The sequence below is a fragment of the Podarcis vaucheri genome (genome assembly GCF_965113315.1).
Source record: "Podarcis vaucheri genome assembly, chromosome: 2".
Lineage (NCBI taxonomy): Eukaryota > Metazoa > Chordata > Lepidosauria > Squamata > Lacertidae > Podarcis > Podarcis vaucheri.
Genome location: NC_138760.1, coordinates 72,509,992 through 72,526,932, shown reverse-complemented (window position 1 = coordinate 72,526,932; position 16,941 = coordinate 72,509,992). Strand labels below are relative to the sequence as shown.

The 16,941-nt window shown below is 44.4% G+C and overlaps 2 protein-coding genes across 2 annotated transcripts; both read left to right on the top strand.

The window, feature by feature from the left end:
- Positions 1-838: 838 nt before the first annotated feature.
- On the top strand, positions 839-4,459 carry LOC309527093 (ovomucoid-like). Its single transcript, XM_082213612.1, has 4 exons — positions 839-964; positions 1,870-1,898; positions 2,802-2,911; positions 4,267-4,459. Exons 1-4 carry the CDS (start codon positions 910-912, stop codon positions 4,319-4,321), a joined length of 249 nt encoding a protein of 82 aa, XP_082069738.1. The 5' UTR covers positions 839-909; the 3' UTR covers positions 4,322-4,459.
- A 1,627-nt stretch (positions 4,460-6,086) lies between these two features.
- Positions 6,087-10,618, top strand: LOC309527094 (ovomucoid-like). Its single transcript, XM_082213613.1, has 4 exons — positions 6,087-6,208; positions 7,067-7,095; positions 9,606-9,715; positions 10,488-10,618. The coding sequence occupies exons 1-4, from the start codon at positions 6,154-6,156 to the stop codon at positions 10,540-10,542; spliced, it is 249 nt and encodes an 82-aa protein (XP_082069739.1). The 5' UTR covers positions 6,087-6,153; the 3' UTR covers positions 10,543-10,618.
- The last annotated feature ends 6,323 nt before the right edge of the window (positions 10,619-16,941 follow it).

The window sequence follows — 16,941 nt, the reverse complement described above, 5'->3', positions numbered from 1 at the left end:
ATGATGAAGATGACCTTGAGATAATAATCTGAGCATCGGAAGAACACAAGAATACCCCTGCTGGATCATGCCCATGTCTCTTCTGTCCCAGCCTCCTGTTCTCACAACTGACAACCAGATACCTATGGGATGCCTGCAAGCAGGACCTGAGGGCAAAAACACTGGACCCACCTTCTGTTTTCCCAGTAATTTGTATTCAGAAGAAAATGGCCTCAAACAATGGAAATCCAAGATGCTCACGCCAAACATTGATGGCTTGTTTTCTCTTATCAGCAAATCTTGTTTTCTCTGTGCTTGTTTTCCACTTCTGGGGTTTTCAAATAATTAAAGATAATAGGTGTGTTTGACGTATATAACGTGTTTGTACTGCTTCCTTGGACAACCTTTACAATACCTGTTTTATTTTACAGCTTACAAGTTGAACGAGTTAGACTTGTTCCATAGGATTTCATGATAGCCACATCTAAACTCCCCACCCCTGCAATATAAATATCTAAAATCAGGGTTGGCTAGGAGTCCGTGTAATAAATTATTTTTTGACAAATACTATATGACATGCAATTTATCACTGGAGTCTTTTTTTCAGCCTTGCTTTGGCTTATGGTCAAGACAAGCTACTTTGCATGCAACTTCCTAAGCTACTGGTTACCACATACTCTTGCATGTCCCTTGTTTCTGCAGAGGAAGGGAACTGTTATGCTTTGTACATCACATTGCTGCTCTCTGTAATGTCCTATTTCCACATGCAAATATTTCTTGAGACTGGGAGATTTCATCATTGGTGCCACAATGACGTCTATATATTTATAGCAGGAGTCCAGACCTCACTGCAGCCAGTGAAATCTGAGAAGCATCTACTGCTTGGAAAAACACTAAGAGGCAGACAGAACTAAACCCACCAGCATCATCATGAGGCCAGGCAGCTTTCTCCTCCTGACTCTGATGGTCTTCTTTTTGTACTCAGGTAAGTCATATTTCATATTGCAAAATTTCTCTTTCTTGGAGAGGTGTAGGGACCAAACAGTCCATAGACTATTCATGCCTTCAAATGAGTGTAGGAAGGCTCCACCTGTGGTGGCCAAATCCAGTTAAAATCTCCTTGCAAACCATGGTGTTCACTGTCTGAAAGCGAAAGGAAGGAGGGGACATTGTGGTCAATCATAGGGACACTAAGGACAGGGACACACATCTCCCCAACACACACACACACCTTTCTCTCCTTTCTCTCATTCTTTTGAACACTGAAACAAGTCTGTTCTCAAAATTCCTCCTATGTTGTAATTATACATGGGGGGGAGAGCAAGAATGAATATCTTGCTATGTGAGATTTACTCTATCAAATAAAGGTACTCTACATCAGGGATCTACATTACACAAGGTACCCACCACTATTCACACAATAGGAGCCTTTTTGAAAGCTGAGGCTCGAAACACTAATGCCCCCTAAAGCTACCATGTTCCCTCCTTTCTTCAGGGTCTCCACGTGGCTCTTGTGACATAAAAAGTGGACCTAGCCATGATTCTAAACACGCAAAGCACCACAGCCAGGCATTCAAGGGAAATCAACAGAACTGGGTCCCAGTTAGTTATTGACTAAACCAGTATATACACTTATTTGTATTTAGTGTAGTTAATGGACTGAACCATTTCCCATTGATTTGATTGTCTTCCTATCCATGCTCAGTGGCATTTAAAGGAAATTGTATATTGCCAAGGCAAATTATAGATGCATTTTTAGGATAACATAGGATGTACAAGATACAATGCATCCCACTTTTCGGTTACTAGAAATAAATGTTATCAAATGGACTATTATTCAACATACGGATTTGCTAAATCATTTTCACATTTTCTGTGTTTTGCATCTAGATGTTGTTGTTAAAGCATCATTTGAAGAAGTAAGTGGGAAATCATTTATTCTTATGATAGAACATGGAAGTAGCATGGAGTTAAGATAAGTGAATTTATATTTCTTGTAGAATTTTAAAATATTCTCTGTGTGTTTATGTGTGTGTGTGCACGTGCACGTGTGTGTGTCAATTTTTAAAACAGAATTTATAATACAGACAACAAAAACACATAGAAACAAATATAACATACAAGAGCTGGGTTTTTCCTCAGGATTTCACATCTGTAGTCCCATTCCTTTTTTAAAAAAAGGCGGTGGAATTATTATTAGTTCCAGTTGCTACCCACAATTTGTAAGAAAATCTCAGCTTGTGTTCTGTTGTAGCCTACTGGGGTTATTCTGTTATTACTAGACAGACCGCCCAACCTTGCAGACATATTATTTAGCCACTGTCATGAATTCAGGCACTCACTGGGTGTTTTTTATAAATATTTATTTGCAAAAATAACTGTTAAATGTGTCTAGCATGAAACCCCTGGAGCTGCCCACTCGCGATCTGGCAGGATTAATCTTCTCTGAAGGGACTACCATGTCTGCAAATTTTGTTTGGCAGTGTGAAAAACTTTGTACCTGTTCTAACCCTGCAATATTTTAAACTTTAAGGTGTCTTGCATGAAATCCCTAGCACCGACGATCTACAATTTGACAGGTTTCAACCCCCGTGAGTCGGAACTTAGGATGAATAGAGAACAACATTAGCACACAATTCCCTGCTTGCCAGGACAATAAACCAGCATTTCCTGTGCTTTAATGCACACCTTAATACAACACTTGTTGAATTGTCATTTGCATTCCTCATCTTTGCCTCATTATTAATCATGTCATAATCAGAAAGGCAGTCCAAAGGTTAAGTGGGGGGGACCTTTAAAAGTGTTGTGTCCTTCATCTTCAGGAATATTGCAAAGGGCATCCAAACCCAGCGTGCATCTTCGAGAAACGTCCCCACTGCGGTTCTGATGGTGGGACCTATGGCAACCAGTGTGACTTCTGCAATGCATATTTGTGAGTATATCATAGAATAATGCAGTTGGAAGGGACCCCGAGAGTCATGTAGTCCAACCTCCTGGAGTGCAGGAATCTTTTTTTTTCCTCTCAGACATCTGTGTTGGAAGTTAAAAAGTAAATGATTATATTTGCACTCAGCATGGTGAGATGTAAATAAACGAAATAAAAAGAAATTGAGAATCAGCACCCATGTAGAAGGGAAAGTCAAGCGGGGGACACACACACCCCCGGGCAGTGCAGGAATCATTTTGCACAATGTGGGGTTCTAGCCCATGGCCCTGAGTTTTGTCATGTTTATGAGGCCCAAAGGAACATGGTGAGCGGAGCTAATCTGTAGGTAGCCCTGATTTGAAGATGGAGTGGCTTGGGAGGGCTATTCACATGCACCACCCTCCTGACACTCTTGTTGCTGCTGCTAAGAGCGATCCAGGGGGGTGGGGAGGGGAAATAGGCCCAAATGGGCTCCATCTGTTAGAATATTCCATTCCACCTTAAGAGGAACAGGCATGACTGTTGTGTGTCACATGCCTGTTTACACTCCAGCACAGCTTGCTGGGAACTTCCATTTGTGTGTAGCTATTGCTTAAGCTGCTTGCTTTTCAACATGAAGGGGAGAAGACATGTTTTTCCTTTTGTCCTGATGTATGCTGAATAAACTGCTTGTAAATATGCTTTACACAGCCTCTCCCTGCCACTTCTGTTGTGTGTTTACTCTGCTGAGTTGTGTGTCCAGCTTCTGAACTTCTGAAGCTCTGGGTCGCAGATTCATGCTGCACAAAGGACTGGAGTTCGACCGGCATGTTGGCTCGTGGGTTGGGGACAGCTGGGGGCTTACCAATTGCCCTCAATTCCTTAGGAGCATCCCAACACTATCCCATCCCATAACACCAGACACAACACAAAAGGTAGTAGGGTTGGCCCAGAAGAAAAATAACAAAAATCCTCATCAGGGAATCAGGGGGTAATAAGAACATTATTCTGAAGGTAACAAAGGCCTACACTAGGTGTTTCCTTAATGTGGATCTTGAAATTGCACTAGGTAAAAGTCTGAACATTTGCTGCTAGAGAAGTTTGACACAGATGTACAGTGAAGGCTGGAGAAGGGGAATCTTCCCCAAAGTGGTAGACCTGAAAAGTGCTTTTGTCCCTCTTGCTCAATATCGGCTAGGCTGATGGGAAGTAATTTTCCAGGGTCTCTGACCGGATTCTTCCTCAGCCCTTTCCCGTTCCCAAGATACATAGCAATTATGGCATAAGCTTTTCCACCTATATAGTATTTCTCTTTAAGGAGTTATAATGAAAGTTGCATCTTACAAATTCTCATATTTATTTACTTCTTTTTCTCTCATCAGCAAAAGTGGAGGAAAGCTGAAACTGAAATACTTCGGAAAATGCATAGCAGCTTAAGATGCACAAGACTATGAAACATCTGCAAACGAAGTCCCATTTCTATTCAAGCTTCACTCATTGCATCACTACAAAAAAAAATCGATTCTTCGCTTTGCTTATGCTCTGTGAGCCATTGAATATCTCGCAACATCTTAATTCAGTTTATCAATAAATAAGCTCCACAACATTATCAAGCTCTCCATACATTTATTTGTGTATTATCTATTCTATAAAATATTATATGATTTGGACGAGAGATTGGTGTTGAAGTTTCTTACTAATAACGCACAATCAAGGAAGTGAGTCAAACAATCAGCAGAATCTTCTCCCGTTCGACTATGACATTTCTGAGTTCTGGCAATTGAGTTCTGCGGATTAAAAACTCCCCCAAAAAAACCTGCACACAGCCAGGTGATTAGAGACTGAGACTAGGACCCACCCCCTGACATGATACATTTCTTTTCTATTGATTTTTAATAGAAGAAAATAAAAAAACAGAGAGAGAATTAAGAGAAAAATACACATTGAAAATTCAGTTGCCATCATATGAATTAATGTTAATGCAATGGGATTTCTCTCCTCCTTGCTTTCCCCACCTGGGTGCATATGCCCAGTTGCCCAGTTCATTCAGGACATCTTTGAGAGGCAGCAGCCATCTTGTTTTTGTGAGAGAGAAAGGCAGAAGAGCTCCTCAATTTCACAGGTATTGTTCCACAAGGAAATCTCAACAGAGCAGAGAAAATAGTGTCCATCCTTCAGCCTTTTCCACTGGAAGGCAACTCAACTGCTCATCAGAATATCCGCTTATGGCAGGGAAAGGCAGGAAGTAGCCCCATGTTGTGCAAACATCTGATAAAGTGTCAGGTTTCTATCCTATTCACTCTTCCTTGAAAGAGAATCCTTACTTCATAAGGCTTAATGCTGAGTAAAAATGCATAGGATCAGGGGAAGCTCCTTTGAGCGACAAACTGGGACATAGCTCTGCCAAGATTTGGAACCCTCCAAACTCTCCAGACCCAAGGTCCAGACTTTCTCCTGCCAGCTTCTTGCTTCCAAAATTGGCCAAGATGTGGGATCATGCCCGTGTCTCTTCTGTCCCAGCATCCTGTTCTCACAGCTGACAACCAGATACCTATGGGATGCCTGCAAGCAGGACCTGAGGGCAAAAACACTGGACCCACCTTCTGTTTTCCCAGTAACTTGTATTCAGAAGAAAATGGCCTCAAACAATGGAAATCCAAGATGCTCACGCCATACATTCATGGCTTGTTTTCTCCTATCAAGCAAATCTTGTTTTCTCTGTGCTTGTTTTCCACTTCTGTGGTTTTAAACAACTGAAGATAATAAGAGTGTTTGACGTATATAATGTGTTTGTATTGCTTTCTGGGACAACAATACCTCTTTTATTTTATGACTTACATGCTGAACGAGTAAGGATCCTTTGTTTTTCTTTGTCCTAAAATGATTGCCTTTGGTCAAAAGAATCCCATAATTTCTAAAACTGTTTTGTTTGTACCTCATTTCTTGTGACCTGCAACAGCAATGTCATCATTGCACCAGAAGCCGTATTTCCTAAGGATCTGGTTGCCAAATATTTCTTGCACACACGGGGAATGTGCACTTAAGGGGAACCATTAAAACTGGCGGAAAACATTGCAGTCCTGTATAATCACATTTGCACGTGTAAATATTTCTCAGAAATTGGGAGATTCCATCATCAAGGCTGCAGAAACCTCCATAAATACATGGAAGAGATGCCATACCTCATCCATAACCAGTGGAATCTGAAAAGCATCTACTGCTTGGAAAAGCACTAAGAGGCTAACAGATCCAAACCCACCAGCAAAATCATGAAGCCAAGCAGCTTTCTCCTCCTCACTCTGATGGTCTTCTTTTTGTACTCAGGTGAGTCGTATTTCATATTGCAAAAGTTCTCTTTCTCGGAGAGGTGTAGGGACCAAACAGTCCATAGACTATTCATGTCTTCAGATGAATGTAGGAAGGCTCCACCTGTGTTAATTAAATCCAGTTAAAATCTCCCTGCATACCTTGGTATTCGATGTCTGAAAGCTAAATGAAGGAGAGGACATTGGTCAAACATAGGGACACACATCCCCCAAACACACACACACACTTGAGCCTTTCCCACATTCATTTGAATACTGAAACATGCCTATTCTCAAGGTTCCTCCTACATGAAATGATACATGTCAGGAGGAACCAGAATGAATGTCTTGCCATGTGAGATTCACAATCCATCAGGGCTCTTCATTCCAGATAGTACCCAGCACTTTCCTCCCAATAGGAACCTCTTTGTGAGGTGAGACTTCAAACATTAATTCCCCCTGAACTACTACCAGCACACACCATGCTTCCTTCACAATCTCCACATGGCTCTTGTAAAATAAATAGTGGACTTGGGAACAATTCTAAACACACACGGCACCACAGCTGGGTAGTCCACTGAAATAAAAAAAAACTGGTACCCAGTTAGCTAGTAAATGAATCAGTATATTCAGTTATTCCTATTTAACTGATTACACCATTTTCCATTGATTTGATTATCTTCCAATCCATGCCCTGTGACATTTAAAGTAAATTGCATATTTCCAAGCCACATTATGGGTGTACTTTCAGGATAACAAAGGATGTAGAAGATACTATGCTCATTTTCTGTTCCTAGAAATAACTGTTCTAATATGAACTGTTATTCAATATATGGATTTTCTTTATAACTTTACATTTTCTGTGTTTTGCTTCTAGATGTTGCTGTTAAAGCATCATGGGAAGCGGTAAGTGCAAAATATTATGATTGTGTTAGGAAAATATTCTTTAAGAAACAGATAAAAGTTCCTTGAAGCTTTAAAGAGGGTTCCAGAATTTTGTTTAGTGTGTGCGAGTGGCACTCTAGGCTTGATTGTTGTCAGCTGGAGGTACAAATAAAGGGAGGAAGTTGAAGGTTGCAATTTCCACATGAGGAAAGCACACACACTGTCTGGTCCTGGGGGCTAACCAAGAGGCGAGGTCCGAGTCCAGTCCGAGGTCAATGGTGCAAAATGACGGCAGTCCGTAGAAGTCGAAGCTGGGTGCAGGGCAGGGCATTGGGTGAGGTCAGGAGCTCCAGCAGGGAAGTTAGGCTGGTACTGACAACCAATGATGTTGCTCCCACAACTTGGGCCTGCGCTGGCTGGCTTTTATCTCCCCCGAGGCATAGGGCGGCCCCGATCCACAGGAGACTCGCCTCTCCTGGCCTGGAGGTGAGCATTCTTCCTGCGGGAACTTAGTTCCCTCCGCCTCTCTGCCCTGAGCCTCTGCAGCTCAGGAGAGGCTGGAGGGTTACCAGACCCAGAGGCAACCTTGGCTTCCTCTGACAGGGCTGAGGGTGGAGCACCTGCAGGCCATGGGTCCTCCATCCCCTCAGGAGCCAGAGCAGACTCAGCTGGTGCCTGCACCTGAGGATCCAGCACAGGTGAGGACCCTTCAGGCTCATGCCCCAGCCCCAGCTCAGCTGGTTCTGGAAGCGGGGAATCCTGTGCAGGCTGGGATTCCTCAGGTTCAGGATCCAAATCCGAATCCCAGGCCATCACACTGTCAGTACACATGCTGACAACAAGGTTGGAAGTAAGACCATGTGTGCTGCTGATACTGTGAGTTTTGCTGTGTCAGGATTGTTAATTACTGGACTGAGATTATACCGTGCTGGAGAGATAAAGAAGGAATGTAAATAGCTTGTATATAGTAGTATCAGAAATGCTTGTGCAACCAGCCAAGCAATAAAGAAGCTCTTGACTGTGGATTTGAGTATGACTCCTGTTCTTGTCCTCTGCCTCTGGGGAAAACTCAGCTACAAACAGTAAGAAGTGGTTTACCAAGATGCCACCACACAAGCAGAAAAGTGCAGCAGAAGTGGGTGGGTGGTAACCCCTACTAGATGTAACATGAAAGTAGCATGGAGTTAAGAAAAGTGAATTTATATTTCTTGTGGAATTTTATTATATTTTGAAATTGAATTAAAATACAGGCAACAGAAACATATATGCATATATATATATAACAGAAAAGAGCTCTCCCCCCCCCCCCCGCTTTCATATTAGTTCCAGTTGCTATTACTCCCAGCTTGTGTTCTGTAGTTGCCTAGTGGGGTTATTTTATTATTATTAGATGCTGGGAAGTTATTCCAACCCAACAATTAGACAGACCACCCAACCTTGCAGGCATATTATTTAGCCACAGTCTTATGAAATCAGGAATAATAATATTCTTGAGAACTGGCAGGATTGGACTCTCACAGTGGATTTTTAAAGATGTATTTTAAAGCAACTGTTAAATGTGTTGAGTATGAAACCCCTGGATCTACCCACCTCTAATCTTCAAATTCCGTGTCACAACGTAAAATAACTTTGTACCTGTTTTAACCCTGCAGCATTTAAAACTTTTAAAATGTCTTGCATGAAACCCCGGCATTGACCGTCTGTAATTCAACAGGTTTGATCCCCCATTTGGGGTTACAATGTAACCAAATCTCATGCCTTGACGATGAAAGTTTTGGCATTTTTCTTTGGCAAGGCAAGTCTGTGATATTCTGGAGATTCATAAAAATCAGCTCTTGATCAGGTGGTTTGGGGTCCAAATCAGTCTGGAACAAAGCAGGCTTGATTTAGATAAATCAGAGCCACAAATTGGATGGGGTGGGGTCCATGCACTACCCCAGTAGAAAGCTGTGGGTGGCCACAGGGTGCCAGAGTTTCTGGTTCTTCTGGATACAAGGTCCTGTAAATCCCCAAGGCTCCTAAACACTGGACTTCTCTGCTGTGTGGAGCTGGCACAGTCCAAACGGCAAAAAGTAATCCGCGTTCCCAACTTTCCTCCTGACTGCCAAGAGCTGGGAGAGCCTCAGACGGGAGCAGCATTCTGCCCCTTTCCAGCCTGTTAATAGCTGGGAAGAGCAATGCTAACTAAACCAAAACAGAGCTGAAATTCTCTTCCTACGAACTGAATACAGGAATCACACACACACACACACACACACACACACACACACACACACACACACATGTCATGTCTGGGAGCATCTTTGAAAGAAGTGGTAACTCGGGTTGAATATGGAACATTATCACGCAGTTCACTGCTTGGCAGGATGATAAAGCAGCTTTTCCTGTGCTTGAATGCATATCTTAAATTAACACTTGGTGTATTTGTTATCTGTGCCTCATTATTAGGCAAGTCACAGTCAGAAAGGCCTTGCAGTCCAGAGGTTAAGGGGGGAGGAGCCTTTAATATGTGCTGTGTCCTTTTTCTTCAGAAATATTGCCAAGGGTACCCAAAAGTCATATGCACTGAGGAGTACCATGCCCACTGCGGTTCTGATGGCAAGACCTATAGCAACCGGTGTCACTTCTGCAATGAATATATGTGAGTATATCATTTTGTTGTCGTTTAGTCGTGTCCGACTCTTTGTGACCCCATAGACCAAGCATGCCAGGCACTCCATCTTTCCCAACATCAGGGTCTTTTCCAGGGAGTATTCTCTTCTCATGAAGTGGCCAAAGTATTGGAGCTTCAGCTTCAGGATCTGTCCTTCCAGTGAGCACTCAGGGCTGATTTCCTTCAGAATGGAGGGAACCATAGAATTGTAGAGTCGGAAGTGACCACAAAGATCATCTAGTTCAAACCCCTGCAATGCAGGAATTTTTAATATTTTTTTTGCACAATGTGTGTTATGTGTTGCATATGAGGCCCAAATGAACATGTGAGCAGAACTAATCTGTAGACCGCCTTGAATTTTAAATTCAAATGGGTTTACATGCACCACCATCCTGACTGTACTGTTGTTGCTGCTGCCAAGTGGGATCCTGTGGGAGGAGAGGGCAGGGGAAAGATGCCCAAATCGGTTCTATGTTCTGTGACACAGATCAACAATGAAGGGTGGAGAAGACGGATCTTCCACCAAGTGGTGGAGCTGAAAAGATCACTGGTCCACCTTGTTCGATATTGTCTAGGCAAATGGCAGAAGCTCTCCAGGGACTCAGACATTATTCTTCCATAGCCCTTTCCCTCCCTGGGGCTTAAGGCAATGATGAACTTAGTTTTCCCACCTATATAGTATTTATCTTTAATGAGTTATAAGGAAACTTACATGATATGAATTCTCGCATTTATTTATTTATTTGTTTTTTCTCATCAGAATAAAGAAAAGAAAGCTGATACTAATGCACTTTGGAGAATGCAGAAGAGTTTAAGATGCACAAGACTATGGAACATCTGCAGAAGAAGTCCCATTTCTCTTCAAGCTTCACTCATTGCATCACCCCCCCAAAAAAAATCCGTTATTCTCTTTGGTTATGCTTTGTGAGCCAGTGAATACTTTGCAACATCTTAATTCAGTTCATCAATAAATAAGCTCAGCAACATGATCAAACTCCCCATACATTTACTTGTGTGTTATCTATTCTTAAACAAATTAAGAATAGAATTTATATATGTCATCCAAGTTAGTATTCAGCTACATCCTTGCACTAGTGCAGTGTTTCCCAACCACTGTTCCGTGGCACACTAGTGTGCCGCGAGATGTTGCCTGGTGTGCCGCGGGAAAAATTTAAAAAATCGAATTTTTTTTTTAAGTCTAATTTTCGATTGGGGCGCCGTCGCTAGATGACCCCTGGGGTTCCCTCCCTCCCTCTCTGCGCCTCCCTCCTCCTCCTCCTCCTGCGGGGAGGCCCTTCCTGGCTCTCGGCCAAGGCTTGGCGGCTGCCACTCACTCACTCGCTCGTCCACCCGTCCCTCCATCCCTGCACCCGGCCTCTCCCCCTCCGTCCCCGGCGCGGGGGCTGCCGGGATCCGTAGTCCCCTCGCCCTTGGGCTCCGCGCCCGTGCGGGGTGCGCGAACTACGTTTCCCAGCGTGGCCTGGCGGGCCGGGCGTTTTGTTTGAAGCGCTCTTCTCCCGGCCATGGAATGAGCACAGCGGCGGCCGGGCGGGCAGGGGCTCTTCCGCGCAGACCCCGCGCAGCCTGCCTGCACCCCCGCGGAGATCGGGCGGCAGGATGGAGCCCGGGGATCCCCGCGGAGGCAGAGCGGCGGAGGCTGCCCCCCAGGTAGGGCTGTGTCGGGGGGGTGTTATTTTTGCAATGCTGCATCCGCGCCGGAGGGGACGCATCGGACCGCGGGGAGACCCCTTGGCGGGCGTGCAAGTCATTGCATGGAGTGCAGTGCAATGCAATGGCAACGCGGCGCCCTGCATGCATGCATGCAACTTCCACCGGCGCTCCAGACTTGGCAGGTGAGGGGGGTCCCCAGTGGGCGGCAGAGAGAGCCGGGAGGGTGAAGGGGAGCCAGGGGGGAGCAGCGCTGCTCCCTGAGCCGAGCCCGGGGGAAACTTCGGCGTCGTTGCGCCGGGTGTTGGAAGCGGAGGCTGGCGGGGGCCCCTCACCTGCAAAACCTGGTCGCCTCTCATATATTTCGTGCATTGCATTCATCGCCCGCTTTCTCCTCCAAGGAGATCCTGGGGGCGCGCGTGGTTCTCCCCGTGTTATCCTCGCAACAACAGCCCTGCGAGGTAGGTCAGGCGAGTGGCCCAAGGGAGCACCCAGGGATTGTCCTGGCCAGGTGGGGTGATTTGAACCCTGCTCTCTGCCTGGTCTTCGTCCTCATTTAGCCCCCACATGTGCATGACTGAGGTTTTCCCCCCTCGTCTTGGCTATGGTGTGAGTCTGTGCTGTTAATTAATGGGGTTCTGCCTTCGGAGAAGATGAGCCAGCCTTCAAGGAGGTGATTATGTAATTTGCTAGCAATTCATGTCCCTCCCGGCGTGACGCTGCGCGCTGACGTCACGGGGCTGTAATGGTGGTGTGCCTCGAGATTTTTTTCATGAAACAAGTGTGCCTTTGCCCAAAAAAGGTTGGGAAACACTGCACTAGTGCAATAATTAGTACATAACACACAATCAAGGAACTGAGTTTTAAACAATCAGCCTAATCTATTCCCTCTGGACTGTAACACTTCTGACTGCAGACAATGGATTTCTGCAGATTAAGAAAACCCCAAACCACCTGTTGACAGCCAGGTGATTAGTTAGATATTGAGGCTAGAACCCATTACCCTGCCATGATACTTTTCTTTTCTATTGATTTTTAATGGAAGAAAATGAGAAAGAGAAGCAGAGAAATAAAAGTACACATAGAAAATCCAGTTACCACCATATGAATTGATATATGCCACCCAAGTTGGTATTCAGCTGCATCCTTGCACTAGCTCAAGGATTAATGTCATTGCAATAGGATTTCTCTCCTCCTTGTTTTCCCCACTTGGAGGTCCCACTGTGTATCCTTGATTTCTCTGGTGGATTTGGGAAATCCTCGAGGGAGGCAGGTTAGGCTGTGCAGAAGAGGACTGGACAATTTTTTCCAAGAAGAGTCCATTTTTATTCATCCTATTGCTCCCATAAAAGTAATATTAATAGCCTCAGTAGCCCCTCCCTAATCTGATTCAAAACCAGAGACTTGCATTGTATCACAAATTGGCCTGTATATAAATTGGCCTGGGATGCTCGCCCCGCCCCCTGGGTGCTGGCCCTGCCCCTGGGTGCACAGCATGTGCACCGCTATGGATGCCAGAGCAGCTAGCTCTGCCTAGGACAACCAAACTAGGTGTCTCCAGGAAGACATCTGCCACGACCTGAAGCAGCTTGGCCAGGGAATCCTTGGTGCAGCGGGGAAGTCGGTACACCAAAAGGAATCCTGTACTGCCCCTAATGCCCAACTTCCAGAACATGCACTCAGAAAACTGGGTCTTCCCAATAGGACGCCCCTCCCTAATCCGATTCAAGATCAGTGACTTGCATTGTATCAAAAATTGGCCTGTATATGATTCTCGTTTTCAGAATGTGGGAATTGGGAGTCTGAAATCAGGAGACACTGTGGCCCCTTCAGAAGAAATTGCATTACCAAATTGCAGACATCTGCTTTCATAGGTTTTCATGCTAGCCACATCTAAACTCCCCACCACCCATAGTTATAGATATAGATATAGATATAGATATAGATATAGATATAGATATAGATATAATATCTATCTGTTGGCTAGAAGTCCATATAATAAATATTTACATGTGGAAATAGGACATTACAGAGGGCAGCAATGTGATGTACCATGCATAACAGTTCCCTTCCTGTGCAGAAACTAGGGACATGCAAGAGATATGTGGTAACCAGTAGCTTAGGAAGTTGCATGCAAAGTAGCTTGTCTTGCTCATAAGCCAAAACGAGGCTGAAAAAAGACTCCAGTGATAAATTGCATATCATATAGTATTCACCAAAAAATAACAATTTATTACATGTACTCCTAGCCAACACTGATTTCAGATATATATATATATATATTCCGGGGGTGGGGAGTTTAGATGTGGCTATCATGAAAACCCACGGAACGAGCCTTTCTCATTCAACATGTAAGCTATAAAATAAAAGAGGTGTTGTAAAAGTTGTCCAAGGAAGCAATACAAACATGTTATATACATCAAACACACTTATTATCTTTAATTATTTGAAAACCCCAGAAGTGGAAAACAAGCACAGAGAAAACAAGATTTGGTGATAGGAGAAAACAAGCCATGAATGTTCGGTGTGAGCATCTTGGATTTCCATTGTTTGAGGCCATTTTCTTCTGAATACAAGTTACTGGGAAAATAGCAGATGGGTCCAGTGTTTTTGCCCCCAGGTCCTGCTTGCAGGCATCCTGGGACAGATGAGACATGGGCACGATCCAGCAGGGGCATTCTTGTATTCTTCCGATGCTCAGAGTATTACCTCAAGGTCATCTTCATCATTTTCCGATTCTCTTTGAAGCAGTATATTGCCATAGATTTAAGGGGGGACCCCCCTAAACCCTAGAAATGAATATATGCTAGGATTTTGATTAATTGGGATATGGATTAAAATGCAAGCTGCAGGGCTGTGCCAGACAGAGAATTCCTGGACTGTCTTATACAAACCAGCCTGATTGGCTTAGCAGAGAGCAAACCTGTTAACATGACAAAAGGCGTTGATGGGCCATCACGGAGGAATCCACAATGTATTAACAAGGTGACGGAGTGTATGTTTGAAGTGACAGGAAAAGGAAGTCTGGAAGCAAAGTGTGCTAGGAAGAAGTAGCAGGAAGAAGAACTAGGATCCATCTTGGGAAGACTGGCTGAAGGCTGCCTTCGCTGCTGTGGGGTACAAGCCCCTTTTGGAAGGACCATAACTATAAGATCTGAACTCCCTCCATACAGATTGAAGGTGCATATAGTTTAATAAAGTTTATTAAAGCCATGACAGTCTCCGCCGCATCCTCAATTCTCCAAAGAAACACAGACCCTGGGACCCCATGGGCTTTTGCCACTACTTGGCAGAGAGAGGGACAGGCACTCGACTTTGGTAACAATATTCATTCTATTGAGATCACAATGGTTTGGAAAGATCTTGATCTTTTTAAAAAGAAGGACAATGCAACCATCATAGTGCAAAACATCAGAACTCAGGGATCACACCTACAATCGTGAAGCGTGAATTCTGCCTCATCTCCTTCCTAACCACCCCAGCAACTCTCTCCAGCCCTCTCTCCATGCCATTGCTTATTAGCCACCCATGTATAGTCCACACCAACATTGCCTCTCCACTAGCAGTTCTCTGGCCAATGGTATCTGGAGGATACCATGGTTGATGGTATCAAGATAAATGGTATCAAAATTATATCAGTGATGTTGCTGCTTTGAGCAATCTGCACCTGATAACAATGAGCATTTCTGATTTGTACTGGAGCTGCACCAACGTTGCTTGTGCCTTGGAGCATTTCAGAAGGAAACACGTTCAGTCTGGCCTAAGTAAAAAGTCTGTGGTAGCTGACCACTGCCAAGTTCTTTAGATATTCAGCTGTGTGAAATGTCCCAACATACTGTAAACTCACATCCCTTGGTGAGCAGTATGGGTAGGAGTGGGCCCGCAGATCACCGTAGTGATTTTAGTGATTTAAAGGCTATGTTGAAGCCCAAGTGTTGAAGATGAGATGGGGACAGCCTGTTGAGGAAGCTTTTTGGGTGTTGTGCTTGTACCAGCAACTGACATAATGGTTCTGAGCTAGAGGTTGGAGTAGTCCTGTGCCCAGTTTGAAAACATAGATCTTAAGCCAGTACAGATCAAGGGAAGTAATAGTACTACTCTTTTCTGCCTTGGACAGACCACACCTGGTATACTGTGTCCGATTCTGGGCACCCACAATTTAAAAAGGATATTGACGAACTGGAATGTGTGCAGAGGAGGGCAACCATGATGGCCAAGAGTCTGGGAACTAAGCCTTATGAGGAACGGATGAAGGAGCTGGGCTTGTTTAGCCTGGAAAAGAGGAGACTGAGAAGAGATATGATAGTCATCTTCAAATGTCTCAAGGGCTGTCACATGGAGGATGGAGCAAGCTTGTTTTCTCCTGCTCTGGAGGGTAGGACTTGAACCAACGGTTTCAAGTTACAAGAAAGGAGATTCTGACTAAACATCTGGAAGAACTTTCTGATAGTAAGAGCTGTTCGACAGTAGAAATAACTCCAATGGAAGGTGACGGACTCTCCATCCTTGGAGGTTTTTAAGCAGAAGTTAGATGGCTATCTGTTGTGGATGCTGTAGCTGAGATTCCTGCATTGCAGGGGGTTGGACTAGATGACCCTTGGGGTCCATTCCAATTCTACAATTCTACAATTCTGTGATTCTAATTAGCTCTGCACCCCACACCCCTTATCATTATCAACACAATGTATTCCGGCTCAACTGGGTGGGGTTCAGTGTTTGTTGCACTCAGAGTAAATCCACTGAAGCTAATTAACTTAGGTTCATAAATTCAATTTGGTTAGAAAAAAATTGAATGGGATGGCTTGCCAATTCTATACATACCGTCAAAATTAGCTCCCCTCCACCCACCCTCAATTCTCTCCAAGGGCAGCTGGTAGCTCTCATACCCTCCAACATTTCTCCAATGAAAATAGGGACATCCTAAGGGAAAGTGGGACATTCTGGGATCAAATCAGAAACCGGAACGGCTTCTCTAAATCAGGGACATCCCTGGAAAATAGGGACACTTGGAGGGTCTGAGCTCCTGGACCTGGCTATCTTCTCTATGTCCCTTCTCTCCGTCTCTTACACATACACACAATCACATGCACGGCAGGAAGAGAAGATGTGTGCGGTGGAAAAGATCGAGCAGCCACACAGTGAAGCAGAGAGGCTGGTAACCAAACCACTGCCAGCTTATCTCCCAGTTTATGTTTGTGTCTTGCTTGATGGAGACACGGCGCCTGAGAGAAAAAACAGCAGCACAAAAGGATTAGAATCTTCCCTCTCACCCTCCATAGCCCTTTCTATGTGAGATAGTTGCTTGGGCCTTTTTTCAACTGTTTCCTCTCCTTGGAGACAGGGCGGGAATCTGCTGCCAGTGCTTTTTATGACTGACTAAGCAAAGGAGATGCGCAGAAGCCCTCAGTTGTTAAAAATGCATTGGCATTATTGTGGTTGACAGGCGAAGACTGGACCTTGGGCTTGGAGAGTTAGGAGGGTTCCAAATCTTGCCTGAGCCATGCCCCACTTTGCCCCTCAGAGGTAAGGGGCAGAAGTAAGAACTC

Bases quoted from the DNA above. Each gene is read 5' to 3' on its own strand.
- LOC309527093 (XM_082213612.1), top strand. From the start codon at position 910: ATGAGGCCAGGCAGCTTTCTCCTCCTGACTCTGATGGTCTTCTTTTTG. The intron at 1,899-2,801 runs GTAAGTGGGAAA...CTTCATCTTCAG, and splicing joins TTAAAGCATCATTTGAAGAA to GAATATTGCAAAGGGCATCC. The intron at 2,912-4,266 runs GTGAGTATATCA...TTCTCTCATCAG, and splicing joins GACTTCTGCAATGCATATTT to CAAAAGTGGAGGAAAGCTGA.
- LOC309527094 (XM_082213613.1), top strand. From the start codon at position 6,154: ATGAAGCCAAGCAGCTTTCTCCTCCTCACTCTGATGGTCTTCTTTTTG. The intron at 6,209-7,066 runs GTGAGTCGTATT...TTTTGCTTCTAG, and splicing joins GGTCTTCTTTTTGTACTCAG to ATGTTGCTGTTAAAGCATCA. The intron at 7,096-9,605 runs GTAAGTGCAAAA...CTTTTTCTTCAG, and splicing joins TTAAAGCATCATGGGAAGCG to AAATATTGCCAAGGGTACCC.